The 15,594-nt window shown below is 37.9% G+C and overlaps 2 protein-coding genes across 2 annotated transcripts; both read right to left on the reverse strand.

The window, feature by feature from the left end:
• Positions 1 to 814: 814 nt before the first annotated feature.
• Positions 815 to 7,080, reverse strand: LOC103465200 (transmembrane protein 82-like). The gene is made up of 6 exons (XM_008409825.3): positions 6,717 to 7,080; positions 6,564 to 6,636; positions 6,299 to 6,491; positions 4,921 to 5,338; positions 2,933 to 3,117; positions 815 to 2,854 (listed from the first exon to the last, which is right to left on the reverse strand). The coding sequence occupies exons 1-6, from the start codon at positions 6,802 to 6,804 to the stop codon at positions 2,789 to 2,791; spliced, it is 1,023 nt and encodes a 340-aa protein (XP_008408047.1). The 5' UTR covers positions 6,805 to 7,080; the 3' UTR covers positions 815 to 2,788.
• Positions 7,081 to 8,088: 1,008 nt separating this feature from the next.
• slc25a34 (solute carrier family 25 member 34) lies at positions 8,089 to 15,231 on the reverse strand. Its single transcript, XM_008409762.3, has 6 exons — positions 15,098 to 15,231; positions 13,833 to 14,629; positions 11,413 to 11,478; positions 10,311 to 10,463; positions 8,995 to 9,129; positions 8,089 to 8,904 (listed from the first exon to the last, which is right to left on the reverse strand). The coding sequence occupies exons 2-6, from the start codon at positions 14,319 to 14,321 to the stop codon at positions 8,734 to 8,736; spliced, it is 1,014 nt and encodes a 337-aa protein (XP_008407984.1). The 5' UTR covers positions 14,322 to 14,629; positions 15,098 to 15,231; the 3' UTR covers positions 8,089 to 8,733.
• Between the last annotated feature and the right edge of the window lie 363 nt (positions 15,232 to 15,594).

Below are 15,594 nucleotides of genomic sequence, written 5' to 3' on the forward strand. Positions count from 1 at the left end.
TTTGTTATCTATCCGGATTGGACCGTACCTGAGCAGCTCTGCACCTCTGTTTCGTTTCTCCTTTACAGCTCTGCCTTATTGTCCTCTTAACCTTATTTTCACTACCTCCCTCATTGGGTCTGCCTCCTTTTTTTTTTCTTCCCCCTCTTTCCTTCTTCCCTTCCCCCACATTATATCACTTTTGGTCTTGACTCACTATCAGTATCTTGTGGCATTAGCAGGCTTTGGCCCCTGCAGAGCTCCAATTTGGGACACACCATTTGATAGCTGTAAGCAGTGGACTTAAACTTTTCCTGGTTATCAGCGCTTTGTGGCATATTAGTAGAGGCAAAGAAGTGTGGAGCAACCAAAACGCCGGACTGGATCGGTCATATCAGGGCTGCTGATCAGCAAATATTATGGCTGCTTCCAGAGGTCTGTGACGTCCACTCCGCTCCCTCAAAGCTAAAAAAGGGATGTTGGAAGTCGAGCAGATTTGGGGGCGTGCAGAGAGGGTTAACAGGAGATGGCGATGAGGAGAGTGATGGGGGTCTCTGTTGTTCCAGCTCTGTGGAAAGGAATGCTGCGGTGATGTCACGGCTGCAGGAGGGAGCATGCCCACGGATGATACAATCCCGGGACCCGCAGGCTCCGCCCCCTTACAGCCCAAATCCTCGTTAAACCCCGTGAACCTCCTTCTGCGCCCTGACTTTTCATTTCTGACCTGCCGGCAGCGCAGAGCAGCTTTTCGCCGCTTTTTGTTCACTCAACACCCAGGAAAGACGCAGATGAACAAAAGGGAGAAAAACTAACACAAGAGTCACAGGAAACAGTAAAAGAGGATCTAGGACTTTATTTGTTGGAAGCAAAATGATGTAATTATGAAATTATTCTCACTAATTGTAAACAGTCTGACAGAGACATGCACATTTTTTTAATCAACCAACTCCGTTGCACACTGTTTTTCCATAACTACACAGTATTTATTCTATATTTTATATTCTATCTTTGTGTGACTTTCTATCACTTTGCTGCTGTTGCACAGAAATAAAGGATATTTCTATTTCTAAAATCCTAAAACAAATTACAAGCAAAGGATTTGTGGAGTAATATCTACTGGTACTGGGGAAACATTTCCCTCTAAACAAATCTGTTGCTCGTCTGCAACTCTTTAAACGGTTTCTTTTCTTGAAAAAACATTTTCTAAAGTCCGTTCAATTTATTTATTTAAAACAAATGCGATCGGTACAAAACTTACCAAACAGAAATAAAACTGAAATTTCAGACTGGTAGATCAATTTTAAAGTTGTGCCTCTAAATTCTCAGTTGGATTTTGGTGTGGACTTTGACTAGGCCATGTTTTTTTCTTCTGTGGTAGCTATGGATACGTGGTAGGGTCACCGACCTGGTAAAAGGTGAACCTCTGCTCCAGTCTCCAGTCTTCTGCAGCCTGTTCCTGCTGAAGGATCCACGCAGCATGAAGCTGCCACTACCCAGTGAAAATGGTGCCGCACTTTATTATTATTATCACTCTTTATATTTTCTCCTCATTGCTACTTATACATATTTCTTTTCAGAAGAAACATACAGTTGTATACTTTGCTGAATTGATTATTGACAAATAATTTAATCATTGATTAATCATTAACTGGAGTATACAGACTTTAAAAAAAAACAATTTCTGAAAGAACAACATTCTCAGAGCAGCAATTAAACCAAAAAAAGGTTAAAAAAAATTACATACATTTGCATTTAAGTAAAAAATATACCTGTCTGTAAATATCTCCTACACAAAGTGACCTAGCTTTAACTTCACCTGGTTCTCTTCTTGTATTTATAGCTTTATACAAAAATGATTTTAAGTAATGTGAAGTTTTTTTTAAACCTGATTAACTGATTGCTACGATAATCATGACCTGCAGCCTTAGACTGCATTAGTTGCTCATTGTGATTTTCTTAATGATTCTCATCTCTGAGTGAAAATAAATCATAGTTATAAAAGGAATCCCACATCTGTTTGTACGTATGATAATGATTGTTCCCTGGTGAGGAATTCGCCTCAGATCGATGATGACAGATTAATTGACTGACTGAATGTACAGTAGCATAATTCAGAGCAATAGCCGCTGCTCCTGGAAAGACAGAACAGTCCTTTGTCCCATATTATTTTACTGCTGAAAAACTTTGAAATTGCTATTTTATGAGAAAGTTTCTCATGAGAGCATCTGGACCTGCAAGATGCTGGGTTAAGAAATGAGATTAAAACGGTTTTCCTGTGAGTTCATTTAGTGGAGAAACAGCTGATAACATGTGGGAGGGAACCATGGAGGTAGAGCGAGGTAGAGCGAGGTAGAGCGAGGTAGAGCGAGGCTTCACTGACGCTACGCTTAAAAATGTCCTTTTTCTGCAGAAATATTCTAAGGTGAATCGTGTAAAAAAAAAAGTTACGACTTCTACTAAAATAAACCTGGGCATCATTGAAACATTGACATTTTTCTGTAAGGTATTAATACAGGCTGAGCTTCAATGGTTCATGTATCCAGAACGTTTTTAGTATTTTATAAGTTTTTGCATCTCCGTAAGAAGTTTGACTAAAACATAACAAATAAGAGATTTTGAATCTTTCTTTCAGCTTGAAAGGAAACAGAAATATTTCCTTTTGGCTACCAACTACATACTCAAAACTATCTCATTCTTGTCCAAGCTTTATTTCAAATACCTCTCACCAATTCAAAGCTAAATTCAGAACCTTTCTGGAAACATTCAGGCCGTTCCTCTGACTCACGATGGTGTGTTTGCTAACCATCTTCTACTGTATTCTCATCCTTGATCTGAGGCAGGTCCTCTGTTTGTCCTGGTTGCGTTCTCGTTCTTCCTAAAAACAAACAAGTTTGATCAGCCATTGTTAAGTTCCTCATAATGGAGCCATTTAGCAATAAAAGACAGGAAGGACCTCTAACGCAGCCTGCAGCAGATCCTCAGAAGGCAGCAGACAGACTCCTTCTCCCAGAAAAGCGACGAGGATGTGGAGAACGTCGGTCCAGTTTCCCACTGCCAGCATGAGAACCAGCAGGCCTCCCAGTCGCAGCACCACGGTGCGCAGCAGGGCCTCTGTGATGCTCAGCCGATGTTGTTCTTCTGTACGTTGAAAGAAAAACCCATTCAGCTTCTATGCACCACAAATCTGGAACAATGTCCAGAAAACTGCCAAACAGCCAAAACACTGAGTTCCTTTAAATCAAGACTAAAAACACAGATTTAATTAATTAAAAACTGACCAACATATTTGATGTATATAGTTTTTTTTTATCAAAGTGTAATGTTTGTTCAGTTGCTGAACAAACATTCATGACTTTGTAATTTTGTATTTTTATTATGCAAAGCACCTTGAACCGGATTGCCATACAAATAAACTTGATTGATTTATTGATTGAAAAGTGGTTCAAATGTGTTATTTTTGCTATTTTTAGTTACCCTGTGGATATTGACTTCATACGTAGCTTTTTCTAATCAGATGTTTTCTGTAAATGTTTAAAACAAACACTCAAGGCCATCAGCTAATCTTCAACCGATGTTTTCCATATTGTTATTTTTTTTTTTGACCATAAGTAAAAAAAAAAAAAAAAACTTTAAAGAAGTAAAACTTAAAACTGTACTGCCAGCCAACAGCTTTAGTTAACATCCTAACGGTTTTATATTCACCTTTTTTTTATTTAGCGAAAAAGCTCAGTATTCGTGTCATAAAACAGTACGAAACAAATCCCACTTCTTTAACTGTAGTTTGGTTTCTGTTTTAGTGTTTTGTAAGCTAATTGTTGGTCAATTTGTTAGCTTCACCAGCCCAAACAATGTCCACATTTAAAAGTTTTTCTTAAATTTTCATAACTGTTAGCCAACAGTTTTAGCTGTTAGCATTCCTTTAGCATACATTGAGCATGCATTTCATACATGAAGCTAAAGAATATTTAGCTACCGACTAGTGTTAGTAACCCATTTTCATAAGCTGTGCTGTGCTTAGGCCCATTTCTTTTAAATTTAAGGGGGTATTTTTATTGTTTACTTTTCTCCATTTCCACAGTTTCTCCATTTCCACAGTTAAGGCTTTTCATCTAAAACGGCTTGACTATAAAATATCTTTCATACTTTATTTTGACTAAAACTTCCAGTTGTTACCGTTGGACTTTCAGTGAATCCTATTTGAATATACTTAAATAATTGTACATTTAATTTTTCTCCACAAATGTTCATCAATTGAAATGAACATTTGTTCATTTCAATTGATGAAATGAATTGACAATATGTTTCCACTGGTTTGCAATAACTAATTTAGTTATTTTACTTTTTTGTACTTGTATAGGTTGTTTTCTCATTTTAATAATTGCAACTTTTCTGAGCTTTTTTCACGTTTTGCATTCTTATAGTTTCAGAGTCTGTCAATTTGGTTATGTTTTGTTTTTAATTACTTTTTTTAAGCTTTTCTTCCATTGTACAAACAGGGACGAACAAAATTTTTGATAGAGCCTTATTGGCTTTCACTCCCATCAAACCAACCAATTTAAAGCAGAAAAACCTACATGAACGTTTAAAAATACTTATCAAAAATTACTAAATGTTTATTTTGTATTTAACCAAAATGTTATTCCAAATACTAATTTTTAGAAGGAAGAAAACATGAGAATATATTAATTTCCTTGACCGGTAAGTTTCTATTATCTGTATTATTCTGCTGTGGAAATTTTATGCAGATTTTGGATGAAAACACTTTAAATAATGGCAAAACCTACCCTTTTTAGTCATCTTTATATTTAAAAACAGTACTCAGTTCTACACTATTTTGGCTAAGATTATTGAGAGACAATGTGAGGAGCAGCATGTGGCTGCAGATCGCAGATGATTTTTAAAAAAATCATCGCTTTAATCAGCTGCTCCGAGCATCTTCACCTTGGATGTAGGCCACCAACATGGTGTAGCAGAGAGTGAGTGGAGTCCAGAACTTCATCGCACCCTTCTGGGATAAGAAGTGCTCGTAAACCGTGGCGGTGGAAGCCACAGCTGCTGTAGCGAAGGCCAAGATAACCACTCTTTGCAGCGAGGCCAGCATGGTGTGTCCAGAGGTTAGGAGGTTGATGCACTTCCCACAGTAACCATCGGTCCTGTGCAGCGGGAACAGCGTGGCCACATGGCGCCACAGACCGCCGCTGTAGCTCGCAAATGTCCAGCTGAGCGCAGCGGCCAGGAGCAAGCCGAAGGAGCTGTGCAGCGCCCCCTGGTGGATGAAGGCCAGCGTGCAGGTGAGGCCGCAGCCCAGAGAGAACTGGCTCTGGATCAGGAGCAGCTCCGGACCTCTGGACCCGTGGTCCTGGATTCAGACAGAAACATGACAGGAAACGAGTCCGGATGTGAGGCAAACCAAAAACAGCATGGAAAATGCTTTAATTTTAAAAACATTGATTTCTTTGAATTTTTTAATAGGAACCACTCATTTGTTATTTTTGGTGCTTTAAAAACTTTTCTGATTAAATGTAAATGTTGATGTTTTGTTATCTTGCCAGGTCCTGTTATAATCTGGGGTTATAACAGGTTTTGTTCATTTCTGTGTTCCTTAGTTCCTTTCCCTTGATTAAATCAGACATGTTTCTGCTTTTCTTTGGTTTTTCTAGTGATTCTTGTCCATTATGTTCATTTCTTGTCTAGTTATCTCTCTGTGTCTCTCTCAGCAACTATTTTATTTAATCTTATTTATCAGGGTCACACCAATCTTGTATTTAATTTTCCTCACCTACAAGATTTGCCTCTTTGATAAATAAATGAAATTAAATCCAAACCTCCTCAAATTTATCTGTGTGTTTGTTATGCTACCAACTTTCCAGGGGGAAATGTCTAATCTCTTCTTTTCCAAAACAGTGCAATAGATTTATCTGAATGCAGTCTATATTTATGACTGCTGGGATGTAGTCACGAGATAAATAGAGCAGGATCAATTAAAATGCCTTTTGAAATAATTTTCGCTGTTATTTTTCTAGGTTCCTCTCAAAAAGCCATAATTTTATTGCATTTCCATAATCGGTGTAATAATGTTCAATTTTCCTTCATGCACTTTGTACACAAATGTAGAGAATTAGGATTAAATTTATTCAGTTTTACAGGTACAATGTGTATTCTCATAGTATATTCATACTGTAGTAATCTACTGGGTTGAGTCTGAGCTTTGGTGAAAGTTAAATTAAACTTTTAAGGGGTAATTTTCCCTCCTAGCTCCTCACTCCATGTCGTCTGAATTGTATCACAGTTTTCTAGTTTGCGCTTTTTGTGAACTCACCTGTCCGGTGGAGGTCAATGCAGAAACGGCTCTGAGGGAAAACTCCAGCACGATGAGAGAGGAAACCCTGCAGCCCACCAGAGAGAGGACGCCGGTCAGAAACCAGAACTGGACCGCCGCTCTCCATGTCCTCCTCAGAGGATTTCTGAAGGAAGACGACGTCCATCTGTCTCCGCTTTGGGTGTCAGGATCACTGAGTGCACAGGAAATTCAAAATAACTAAACGAAACTTTAAATGTTTTCCTTGTTTCTTTAATAAACTCACCTGCACGCTTGAATGAAATTGTAAACTCTCATCAGATTACAGAGGACTGAAACTCCACAGGCTCCTACAAGTCCTACAGTACAAACATCGCATGAAAAACAGGAAAAACACATCAGAGTAAAACATGTAAAGATGAAATCGTCAAAGATTCACCTTTAAAAAAACAATCAACTGGATTTGAATCGAAAGGAGTCCATTGAAAAATGTCCAGGATCCAAACGAACGGGGAAAAGATGTTCATGTTTCTCCTGATTACTCTAAAACTCAGGATTTTCCACTCATGCCGTCTGAACGCTCTGCAGCGGAACGTTTCTCTGATTGAGTTTCTCCTGCTGAGGAGCCGAGCTTCTGGCCGGTCAAAGGTCAAACATCTTGACTCCTCTAAAAAATTTCAATGGAAAAGGTTGAAAGTCCCCTGAAAAGATAAGATTGTTTTAAGTAAATAAACGCTCTTCACGAGATGTGACTGAACAATGGGTCTGAGTTTTACGTCTGATTTTATTATTTTATTAAATAATAAAATCAAGAAATGTGTATTTGTACAAATTCTTTAATATTTAAGACGTTTAAATTAAAATGTATGATTATTATGTCTAATAAAAATCTTTTAATGCTGTCAGGTAAGTTTTCCTTCAATCAGTTTCCTGATTTATTTTTAGCAGCAACTTCTCATGTATTTCCACTTAAGGGACATTTTACTGGGGATAACTATTATTCTCTGCTGTTTTATTATGTCTACCAGGTAAAAACTAATTTCATAATTCAAAATTTATCCCAGAAATAATCTTGTTTCATTGTTGATATTACCCTGAACTTTCTGAACTTTTTAGAGCATTCTCACCATTTCTTATCCAAGTTTAAAGTATTCATATCTATTTAACTAAAACAAAGCACCTCGTCACAACCACAATAACTATATTTAAATTCTTAGAGGTAAATTATTAAACTTAAGGCAGGAGGAAAGGGACACCTGATTTAGACAAAAATATATTTACCGTAATCCTCTGAGTTCAAATCAGTTTATTCAGCCGTAATAATCTTAAATAGTCTTAAACATATAGACTGAAATTAGCACATCTTTGATGTTCAGTTCATTTCGCTTCTTCTAAATGTTTTTTGTTTTTATACACAGATAATTATGCAGACATTGTACATTTTTAAATGATCCTATCCTTATCAGAATGTTATCTACATTAACTGCACAGTTGTTTTGTTATTGTTATGTTACTGTTAATTTTGATTCGATATTTTTATCTTTTTGTGTTTTGATTGCCTGACACTTTGCTCTTGTTGCACCTGAACGTTAAAGGCTATTTCTAATCTATTCTAGTTGTTTATTTTTGCCTCCTTTTGGCTCAAGTTGGACAGCGCAGTCAGTGTTAGCAGACTTTACGTATTAATTTTCAAGATTGGAGATCAAAACGCGAAGAGTAAAGAGCCAGAAAGAGACTGCTTACATCTGAAGGGAACAATAACAATGAAACTGTTTTTGTTCACAGGTGTATTCAAAAGACAAAACTCAAGATCATTTTTAGTAATATTTACAAAACAATATGTTTATTGTGATTACTTACAACAGTTACAGGTCCTGGAGTTAAAAAGCTTGAATTAAAAAAAAAATCCTCGAATGAAATTAGATTCTCTGCTTTGCAGGATCTTTTTTCTTTCAGGAATAAACAAACAATGATCAATAAGGCAAGAGGAAAACGCATAAAAATCTGAAAAATACAGGAGTGCATGTGATGAAAAACAGTTTGCGTTTTAGCCAGACTTTTTCCTTCCATTCAACCTTCTCTGTGAGCAAAGCAGCCATTCTTTGTAAAACATGATCAATGGCTTTATACTCATCATTCAACTCTTGATTAAGTGTTATATAGAGTTTGATCGTCTTCCACAACAGATGTGCAGCTAATGATAAAAGATGCTAGTTTGAAAACTTAAAGGAACAAATGATGGGCATTATGCTACCAGCTCTGTTTGATCATCAGCATTTGTGCAAATATCCTGAGCTTCTCTCCTTGCAGCTGAAGAGCCATTGACCCTTCATGAATGAATTCAGCCTTCGTTGGTTAAAAACAGTCAGAAAGTAGCAGAAATGTCAAGTGTTGGGTGAAATTTGGAGTCCCTCTCACGTCCCAGAGGCTCCAGTGCTTCAGCTCAGAGTTTCTCTCTATTTGTCTTTGACGGCTTGTTGCCTCATCAGGTCCCAGAACAGCATGCTGAGCACCGTGTGCGGGGCCAGCCGCAGGAACACGGGGCCCATGCCTTTGTACAGCCCCAGGAGGCCCTCGGCTTGGCACACTTTGAGCAGGCAGTCGGTGAACCCGAGGTACAGGCGGCCCTGCGGAGCAGATCACGACCCGGTGAGTTCCCCTTTGACCTTTCACCCTAAAAACACACAAACATCTCGGCAGAGAACGTCCAAACTCACTTTGCGAAACTCGTCGACTGGCTGGTTGTAGAGGCGCGTGCTGATCACGTCGAAGGGAGTCATGGTGATCGCCACGGCAACGCCGCTGATGGAGGCAGCGATCAGCGCCGTTAGCCAGGCGTTGGCACGAAACCACTGCAACGAGAGGAGGAAACTGGTGACAGGGCTGCAACTGATGTCTGCTTTAGTTATCGATATCGATCAATTCAATCAATCAGTTCGCTTGTTTAGATCCAATAAGGGAAATTTATTTACAACAAGTAGTGATGACGGCCAACACCTGCAAATAAACTTCAGCATGACGATTAATAAAACAGAGACAAGAAGATCCGGCTGAGATAAATGTAAAAGAATAAAATTGGATGAATAAAAACACGAGCTAAAAAATCAACAGGGATTAAATCTTTATTAAATCAATTAGTCAGATGAAAAAAATTCTCACATTCTGAAAATTTTGCATTTAAACCTTTTTATATAATATTAGAAATACATTAGAAGATGGAAAGAAACAAATAATTACTTTTTAAAAATCAAATATTAAGAGCCCACCGCACTGAACCCCATTGAAAACCTCCTGGTTTTTCAACCAAATATTGATTTCTGAACTGAGTTAAAACATTAGTGTTGTTGTTTCTAAATAAACTTGTTTTTTTTTAATTATTTGAAGTCAGAAAGCACTGCATCTTTTTCGTTATTTTGACATTTTCTAATTTTCTGCAAATAAATATTACATTTTTGCTTGTAACATCATAGGCATGCTGTCAGTTGTTCATAGAATAAAATGGAAAATTTCATTTTACTCAAACATAAACCTATAAAAAGTAAAAACAGTGAAACTGATTATCTTATGTAGTCTCTTATTTTATTTCCAGAGTTGCATTCATATGTATTTATATATTTATATATCAGTTGATTTGTAGCAAAGGATAAATCTGCAGCTAAAAAAAAATATTCCAGGCCTTTCTGCTTAACGTCAATACACAGTTGATCGGATCGTTATTATTTTTGGATTAACCAATTAATAAATGGATAACAAAAGGTGATTAATAAGAGATTTCTTGAATTATTTTTTACAGAATTTGAACCAGGTGAAACCAATTGAGAAGTTCTGGATAGAAAATATTTATATACAATGTTTTTTTAATATCTTAAATGCAAAGTGTATGTAAATATTTTTTAGAATATGATTTTCTTTTTTAGCCTTTTTTCAACCTGTATATGCCAATTAACGACTAATCAAATACAAATTTAGTTGATTAATTCACTAAATCGTTTACATGTGTGGGCAGAAATGTCAGGTAATTTACTTTATGTACCTGAGAATGCGACACCCAGTCCTTGGCGGAGGTGAAGGTCGCCAGCTGAGCTGCTGACCCCACCATGACCCGGGGAACTGCCCCGTTTACCCCCCTCCACAGCCCAGTCAGACCGTCTCTTCTGTAGATGGTAACAAAGGCATCAGACACACCCTGAGGAAAAAGAAAAGATGATCGTATTTAAATCAATCTCTACACACTTACAGAGATTTGGTCTTTATTTCGTTCTAATTTAAGCGTTGAAACAATTTTCTTTAGTTTTAACTTCACTGAAAATCACAGAATGATTTAGAGAAACCAGAGAGGCGATCTAAATAAAAACAGACTAATAATGATTTTAAGGTATTTGAGTTTTACGCTAAATTACAAGTACATGAAAATTAATTTGGATGTCATGAAAAAGTTCAATATTTTTGGTCACTTATTTCAGAAACTCTGTTATACAGATTCATTACACATAGAATAAAGTATTAAATTCAACAATAACACTACACTGTAAAAAAAGAACAAAAAAACAACAAAATTAAAAAACGTCTCTAATTTAAGTTGAAATACCGGCCGCTGTGATTGCCAGAATTTTACACATTTGACCATATTTATACTGTGAAATCCATATTTACACAAAATTCGGGCACTTTTTTTTTACAGTGTTGTCAGTAATCTTTGGCCTTCAGTTTGGCCAAAAATTTGCATCTTTAAGTTTCGGCTCCTTTGCTATTGAATGGACAGAAGAAAAAAAAAAATATTTGTTTAAACTCCTGGACATAAATTATACTTATTGTTAGGTTTTCTGGTTATTCTGAATTTTGGATGTGACATTTTCTGTCTTTTAAAAGAATAATTATATTAATATTAATATTAACTTCTGAATAAATTGTTGGCACTTCTTCCTTAGATTTGTTTTATATATTGTTTATTTCCTTTACATTAAAATGAAATCATTTTAATCCATACATGCATATATTTCAGTTTAAGTTCAGTTTATTATTCAAATTAGTTTAAAATTAGTTCTGATAGGTTCAAAACTTGCACCTCTATCAAAACCTAACAATGTTTTTTATGACACACATTTATAAACACAATGCTCTGATATTTTTCTTACCAGATGGTTATGTTGGTGACCAACAGCGATTGCATCCACAGACTGAGCTTGCAGGTGAGTCTTTACCTGTGGAGAAAAATGCAGTGCAAAGTCTTAAACTCCTTTATTTCTCTGATGATCACTGAAGTGCAGACAGAATAAAGGCCTGTATGTTACACAACACACACCTTTACAGGAACCAAACAAACACATCTGACAGAGACAAATGAGCCGCAGGCCACAAAACAATAAAATAGTCACTAAAATACAGACTGCAAAACTCCTCACTTTGTTTGTTTACAGGACCCAGATGGGGCCGCGGCTTGCATGTGTTTTGTGGCAGAAGAAGAAGAAGAAGAGATGTACAATTTAGTGAGCTGGACACAAACAGTATCATCTTTCCATGACGGTGCAAAAATGTTTGGTGGCTCAGAACGCATGAAGTAGAAGCTGAAGCAGAGAAAATATTCATAAAACAAACAGAGCAGATGAAAGAGGAAAGGTTGGGTTATATTAAATTCTCCCTTGCAGTAAATGTAATTTAAGACGCATCAAACAAATACATTCAGACAGAGCTGCTCTGCTGGGACGGAAATAGAACAAAGACATCTGAGGAGACCTGAGCGGACAACTCTTGGTTTGGTTTCCTCGGTCAAAAGGAGAGACCAACACCAATACAAGTCGTGTTCAATCTTTATTTTTTGCTAAAATATGCAGCTGAACAGTCGCTGTGTATTGCGTCAAGCCTGTTAAAAACAAAAGTAGCAACAAGCCGGTTCATGCAGAGTCATTCCTCAACCGCACAACCAGTTTTCAAAGAATGATTTCTAGCGTCACAAAACCTTTAGCTGGATTTCTACTGATTCTGCAGCAGCTAACCCAACATATAAAAACAAGCAACACAACGCCGGAGAAGATCATATAAGCCAACAGGATCAGATTTCAGCTCCTGGGTTTTATTTTCAGTGTCACAGCTGAAGATAAAAAAGTAAGAAAATGTAATTATTTGTTATTATAATTAGATTCAAAAGTAGCAGGTTTCTACACGCCAAGGTGTCCAAATTTGACGTCCTGCTTTGACATTACAATGGTCACAAACAGAAATGTGGTTTTCTACAGTAAGTTTGTATTTTTCCTGGTTTGAAATGGACCAAAACATGATGTCATACTTTGGTCTCCGTAACTGAGGAAATATCTGCAATAAAATATCTAGTGAACCGAACCGGGCCCTGTCTATAGTCGCAGTGATAATTAAAAACATTTAAAGCAACTAAAAGTTTAGAAAATAAAGCTCTGCACATGTTTTTACCATGAATGTCCATATTTATGGAGGCTGTAAGTATTAAAGTCTTTCTTAGTTCTCTGCCTTTTCAGCTGCGTCTGCAATGTTAGTTGTTCATTAACTAATTTGGTTTTCTTTACCACACACATATATAAATGTGTTGATTCTGTCTGCCTTACACATGAGTTTTAACTTCCTATTACACACGAGAAACATAAAAAGAGCAAGAAGAAACTTGCAACTACCCAACAAATAATCCATCAAATTGATATCTATTGTATTGATTAAATACAAGAAATCATTTTGAAAATGAATCAACATTTTTATAAGTGCCTATGATTTCTCAAACACATAGCAAATATTATTATTTTTATTATTATCATTATCTGAATGTATGATGTTAAAGAGTAAAAATAATTTAATTAAATTTGCTGGTCCAAATTTATTTAAGTATTTAAATTTTTAGCTAAATTACGTATAAATAATAAAAAGTCATATTTAAAGCACAAATGAGCACAAATATATCAAAATTTCCTGCAAATATTTCTAAATTAGTATCACTAAATCAGTGATCTTGATTGCAAAAAATTCCCAAAAACAATCCCAAAATCCTGGATGTTCAATGTTATTTAATTTTAATCAGTACTTAATGAATGCAGAAAAATCTATTAATTCATATTTCAGTGGTTTGTTAATCGGATTTATAAATTCATTCTGACACAACCAGCATTTAGGACATTCATGAACTTGATGTGGCCCAAAGTGACGGCCCTCTCTTTTTATTAGGATGACCAAATAAAAAATTAAAGGTTATAAAACAAAACCAGAACAATCCACTTGTTTTACATTTTCTCTCACGTTGGCTGATTTTCTTTTAATGTTTTAACCCTGCAGAACCTCACTGTGTCGACCCATAAAAGGCTGCAGAGAAGCACAGCAGTTTGAATCGTTCTACAGGATGAATTTCAGTGTCTTAGAAAAAGTGTCTTTAGTCAGAGGCTTCTTCAAATTTGCTGTAATATAGACTGCTACAGGAGATCCTTCCTGCTCATCACCATCTACAACAAATCTTTGAAGAATTTTGAATTAATATGAGTGACAACAACATTTAATTTCCCTTTAGGATCAACAAAGTGTTTTTGAACCTGGATCTACTAACCAGATAGGCAGGAGAGGCGATGAGGGCCCCCAGGGCCCCGGCCCCGGCCCCTGACAGCAGGCTGCCTCCATGAAATGCGGTGATGCCCAGAGAGTCACAGCAGGAGTAAGAGCCCAACCTCACTCCGTTCATCATGGCCTGGTAGATGAGCCCCGCCGAGAGCCCTTTCTGGAGGCCCCGGAGCCCATCTGTGCGGCCCACCACCCAGAGGGCCTGCAGGACCCCCCTATAGTGGATCTGGTAGGACCCCCGAGCGCGGAGCTCCCCTTGAAGCTGCAGACGCGTCTTCACGACCTCCAGCGGATTGGTGAACACGCAGGCCGCACAGCAGGCCAGGGCACCCAGTGCAAAGTCCAGAGGGGGCCAGACGGCCGGAGGGGGCCCCAAAACGCTGCGGGGGACGGCAGGAGAAGCCATCCTGTGGGAGAACGCTGACTCTTTGGGGGAGATTTCCAGCAGCTGGGCGCCGGTCATCCCTGAGTGGTTCATACGGTTTGTCAGTGCAGCGGAAGAGGAGGGAACTGTGCAGTTTATCAGCTGCAGGGATGAATTATTGTCTGCTTTGCATGTTTGTGCCAGTTACAGAACGATACTGCGCCACTCTGCTGGCCTCTCTGTCGTCACTCTCCTTCTTCACTTCTTCGTCTGGGAGTGCACATGTAGGAGCCGCCACCTCCAATCGCAGGCATTCATTATTAAGTGAACACTTCTCACATCTGAGTTTTGGCTGGTTCACAAAAAGCCCAAGGTCGAAGCTTCACTTTTTCCAAAAACATCGAGGATGACGGAAAATCCTCCTGAAATGACAAAAGTTCACACTGAAAAAACACAAAATTCAGAGCATTTGTGGCCTAATTTGTGGTAAACTGTGGTAACAAGACCAAACTGACTTGCAAGTAACTTTTCACCAAGATATATGAACTTGTTTCACTAGAAAACTATTAGTTTCACTGGAAAATTATTTAACTTTAATATGGGGAAAATGTCTTGCTGTAAGTGAAAATATCTGCCTGTGGAACTAGTAATTATTTATCTATATTAAGGAGATATTTACTGTACATCAAACAAGCTTCTACATCTTGATGAAAAGTTTCTAGCAGTATATAGTGTCCTCTTCCAAGTGCACCAAAATATTTAAACTAGAACGCTTGGTAAGATTTCTGCTCAGATCAAAGCACTTTCCTCTGTTTGACTTTCTAAACAGTTGCTTAACTCTATGCTCAAACATCTACAACAACAGTAAAACTGACCGGAAGTAGATTTACCTGCAGAAAGGAGATAAAAACACACTGGTCCACTTATCTCCTGTGTGCGCTGACTTTCCTCTGAGCCCCACAGACTTCAGCCTGCAGCTCCATTCTTCCTTGTCTCATTGTAAACATGTATCCTCAGCACATTCATTGTTACAGTCTCCTCCCTCTGCCCCACTCCGCAGCCAATGCCGGCCCGGCCCGGCACAGCCTGCCACGTCACCGCTGGGCCAGGCCTGCACCAATCAGAGGCCGGAGCGGCGCTCGGCCCCAGCGCTGCTCCTATCAGAGCTCTCTGGGTAAAAGGTTAGCCTGTGGGTGAGGAGAAAGCAGGGCAGAGTCGGTCAGTGTCAATACCAGGAGAAACCCGCACTCAACAGTGGGATCTGGATAATCCCACCAGCAAAACAAACAAACACTCGTTTTATTTAACTGCGTTTCACGTACTTCTTTCTATTCCAATCTAGTTATTTGTGGATTTCTTTTTACGTGTGATTCCTTTAGCTAATTTT

The sequence above is a fragment of the Poecilia reticulata genome, chromosome 5 (genome assembly GCF_904066995.2).
Source record: "Poecilia reticulata chromosome 5, P_reticulata-male-v2, whole genome shotgun sequence".
NCBI lineage: Eukaryota > Metazoa > Chordata > Actinopteri > Cyprinodontiformes > Poeciliidae > Poecilia > Poecilia reticulata.

Bases quoted from the DNA above. Each gene is read 5' to 3' on its own strand.
- slc25a34 (XM_008409762.3), bottom strand. From the start codon at position 14,321: ATGAACCACTCAGGGATGACCGGCGCCCAGCTGCTGGAAATCTCCCCC. The intron at 11,479-13,832 runs GTTAGTAGATCC...TTTTCTCCACAG, and splicing joins TCGCCTCTCCTGCCTATCTG to GTAAAGACTCACCTGCAAGC. The intron at 9,130-10,310 runs GTACATAAAGTA...CTCTCGTTGCAG, and splicing joins ACTGGGTGTCGCATTCTCAG to TGGTTTCGTGCCAACGCCTG.
- LOC103465200 (XM_008409825.3), bottom strand. From the start codon at position 6,804: ATGAACATCTTTTCCCCGTTCGTTTGGATCCTGGACATTTTTCAATGG. The intron at 6,492-6,563 runs GTGAGTTTATTA...CTGTGCACTCAG, and splicing joins AATTTCATTCAAGCGTGCAG to TGATCCTGACACCCAAAGCG. The intron at 5,339-6,298 runs GTGAGTTCACAA...GTCTGAATCCAG, and splicing joins CATTGACCTCCACCGGACAG to GACCACGGGTCCAGAGGTCC.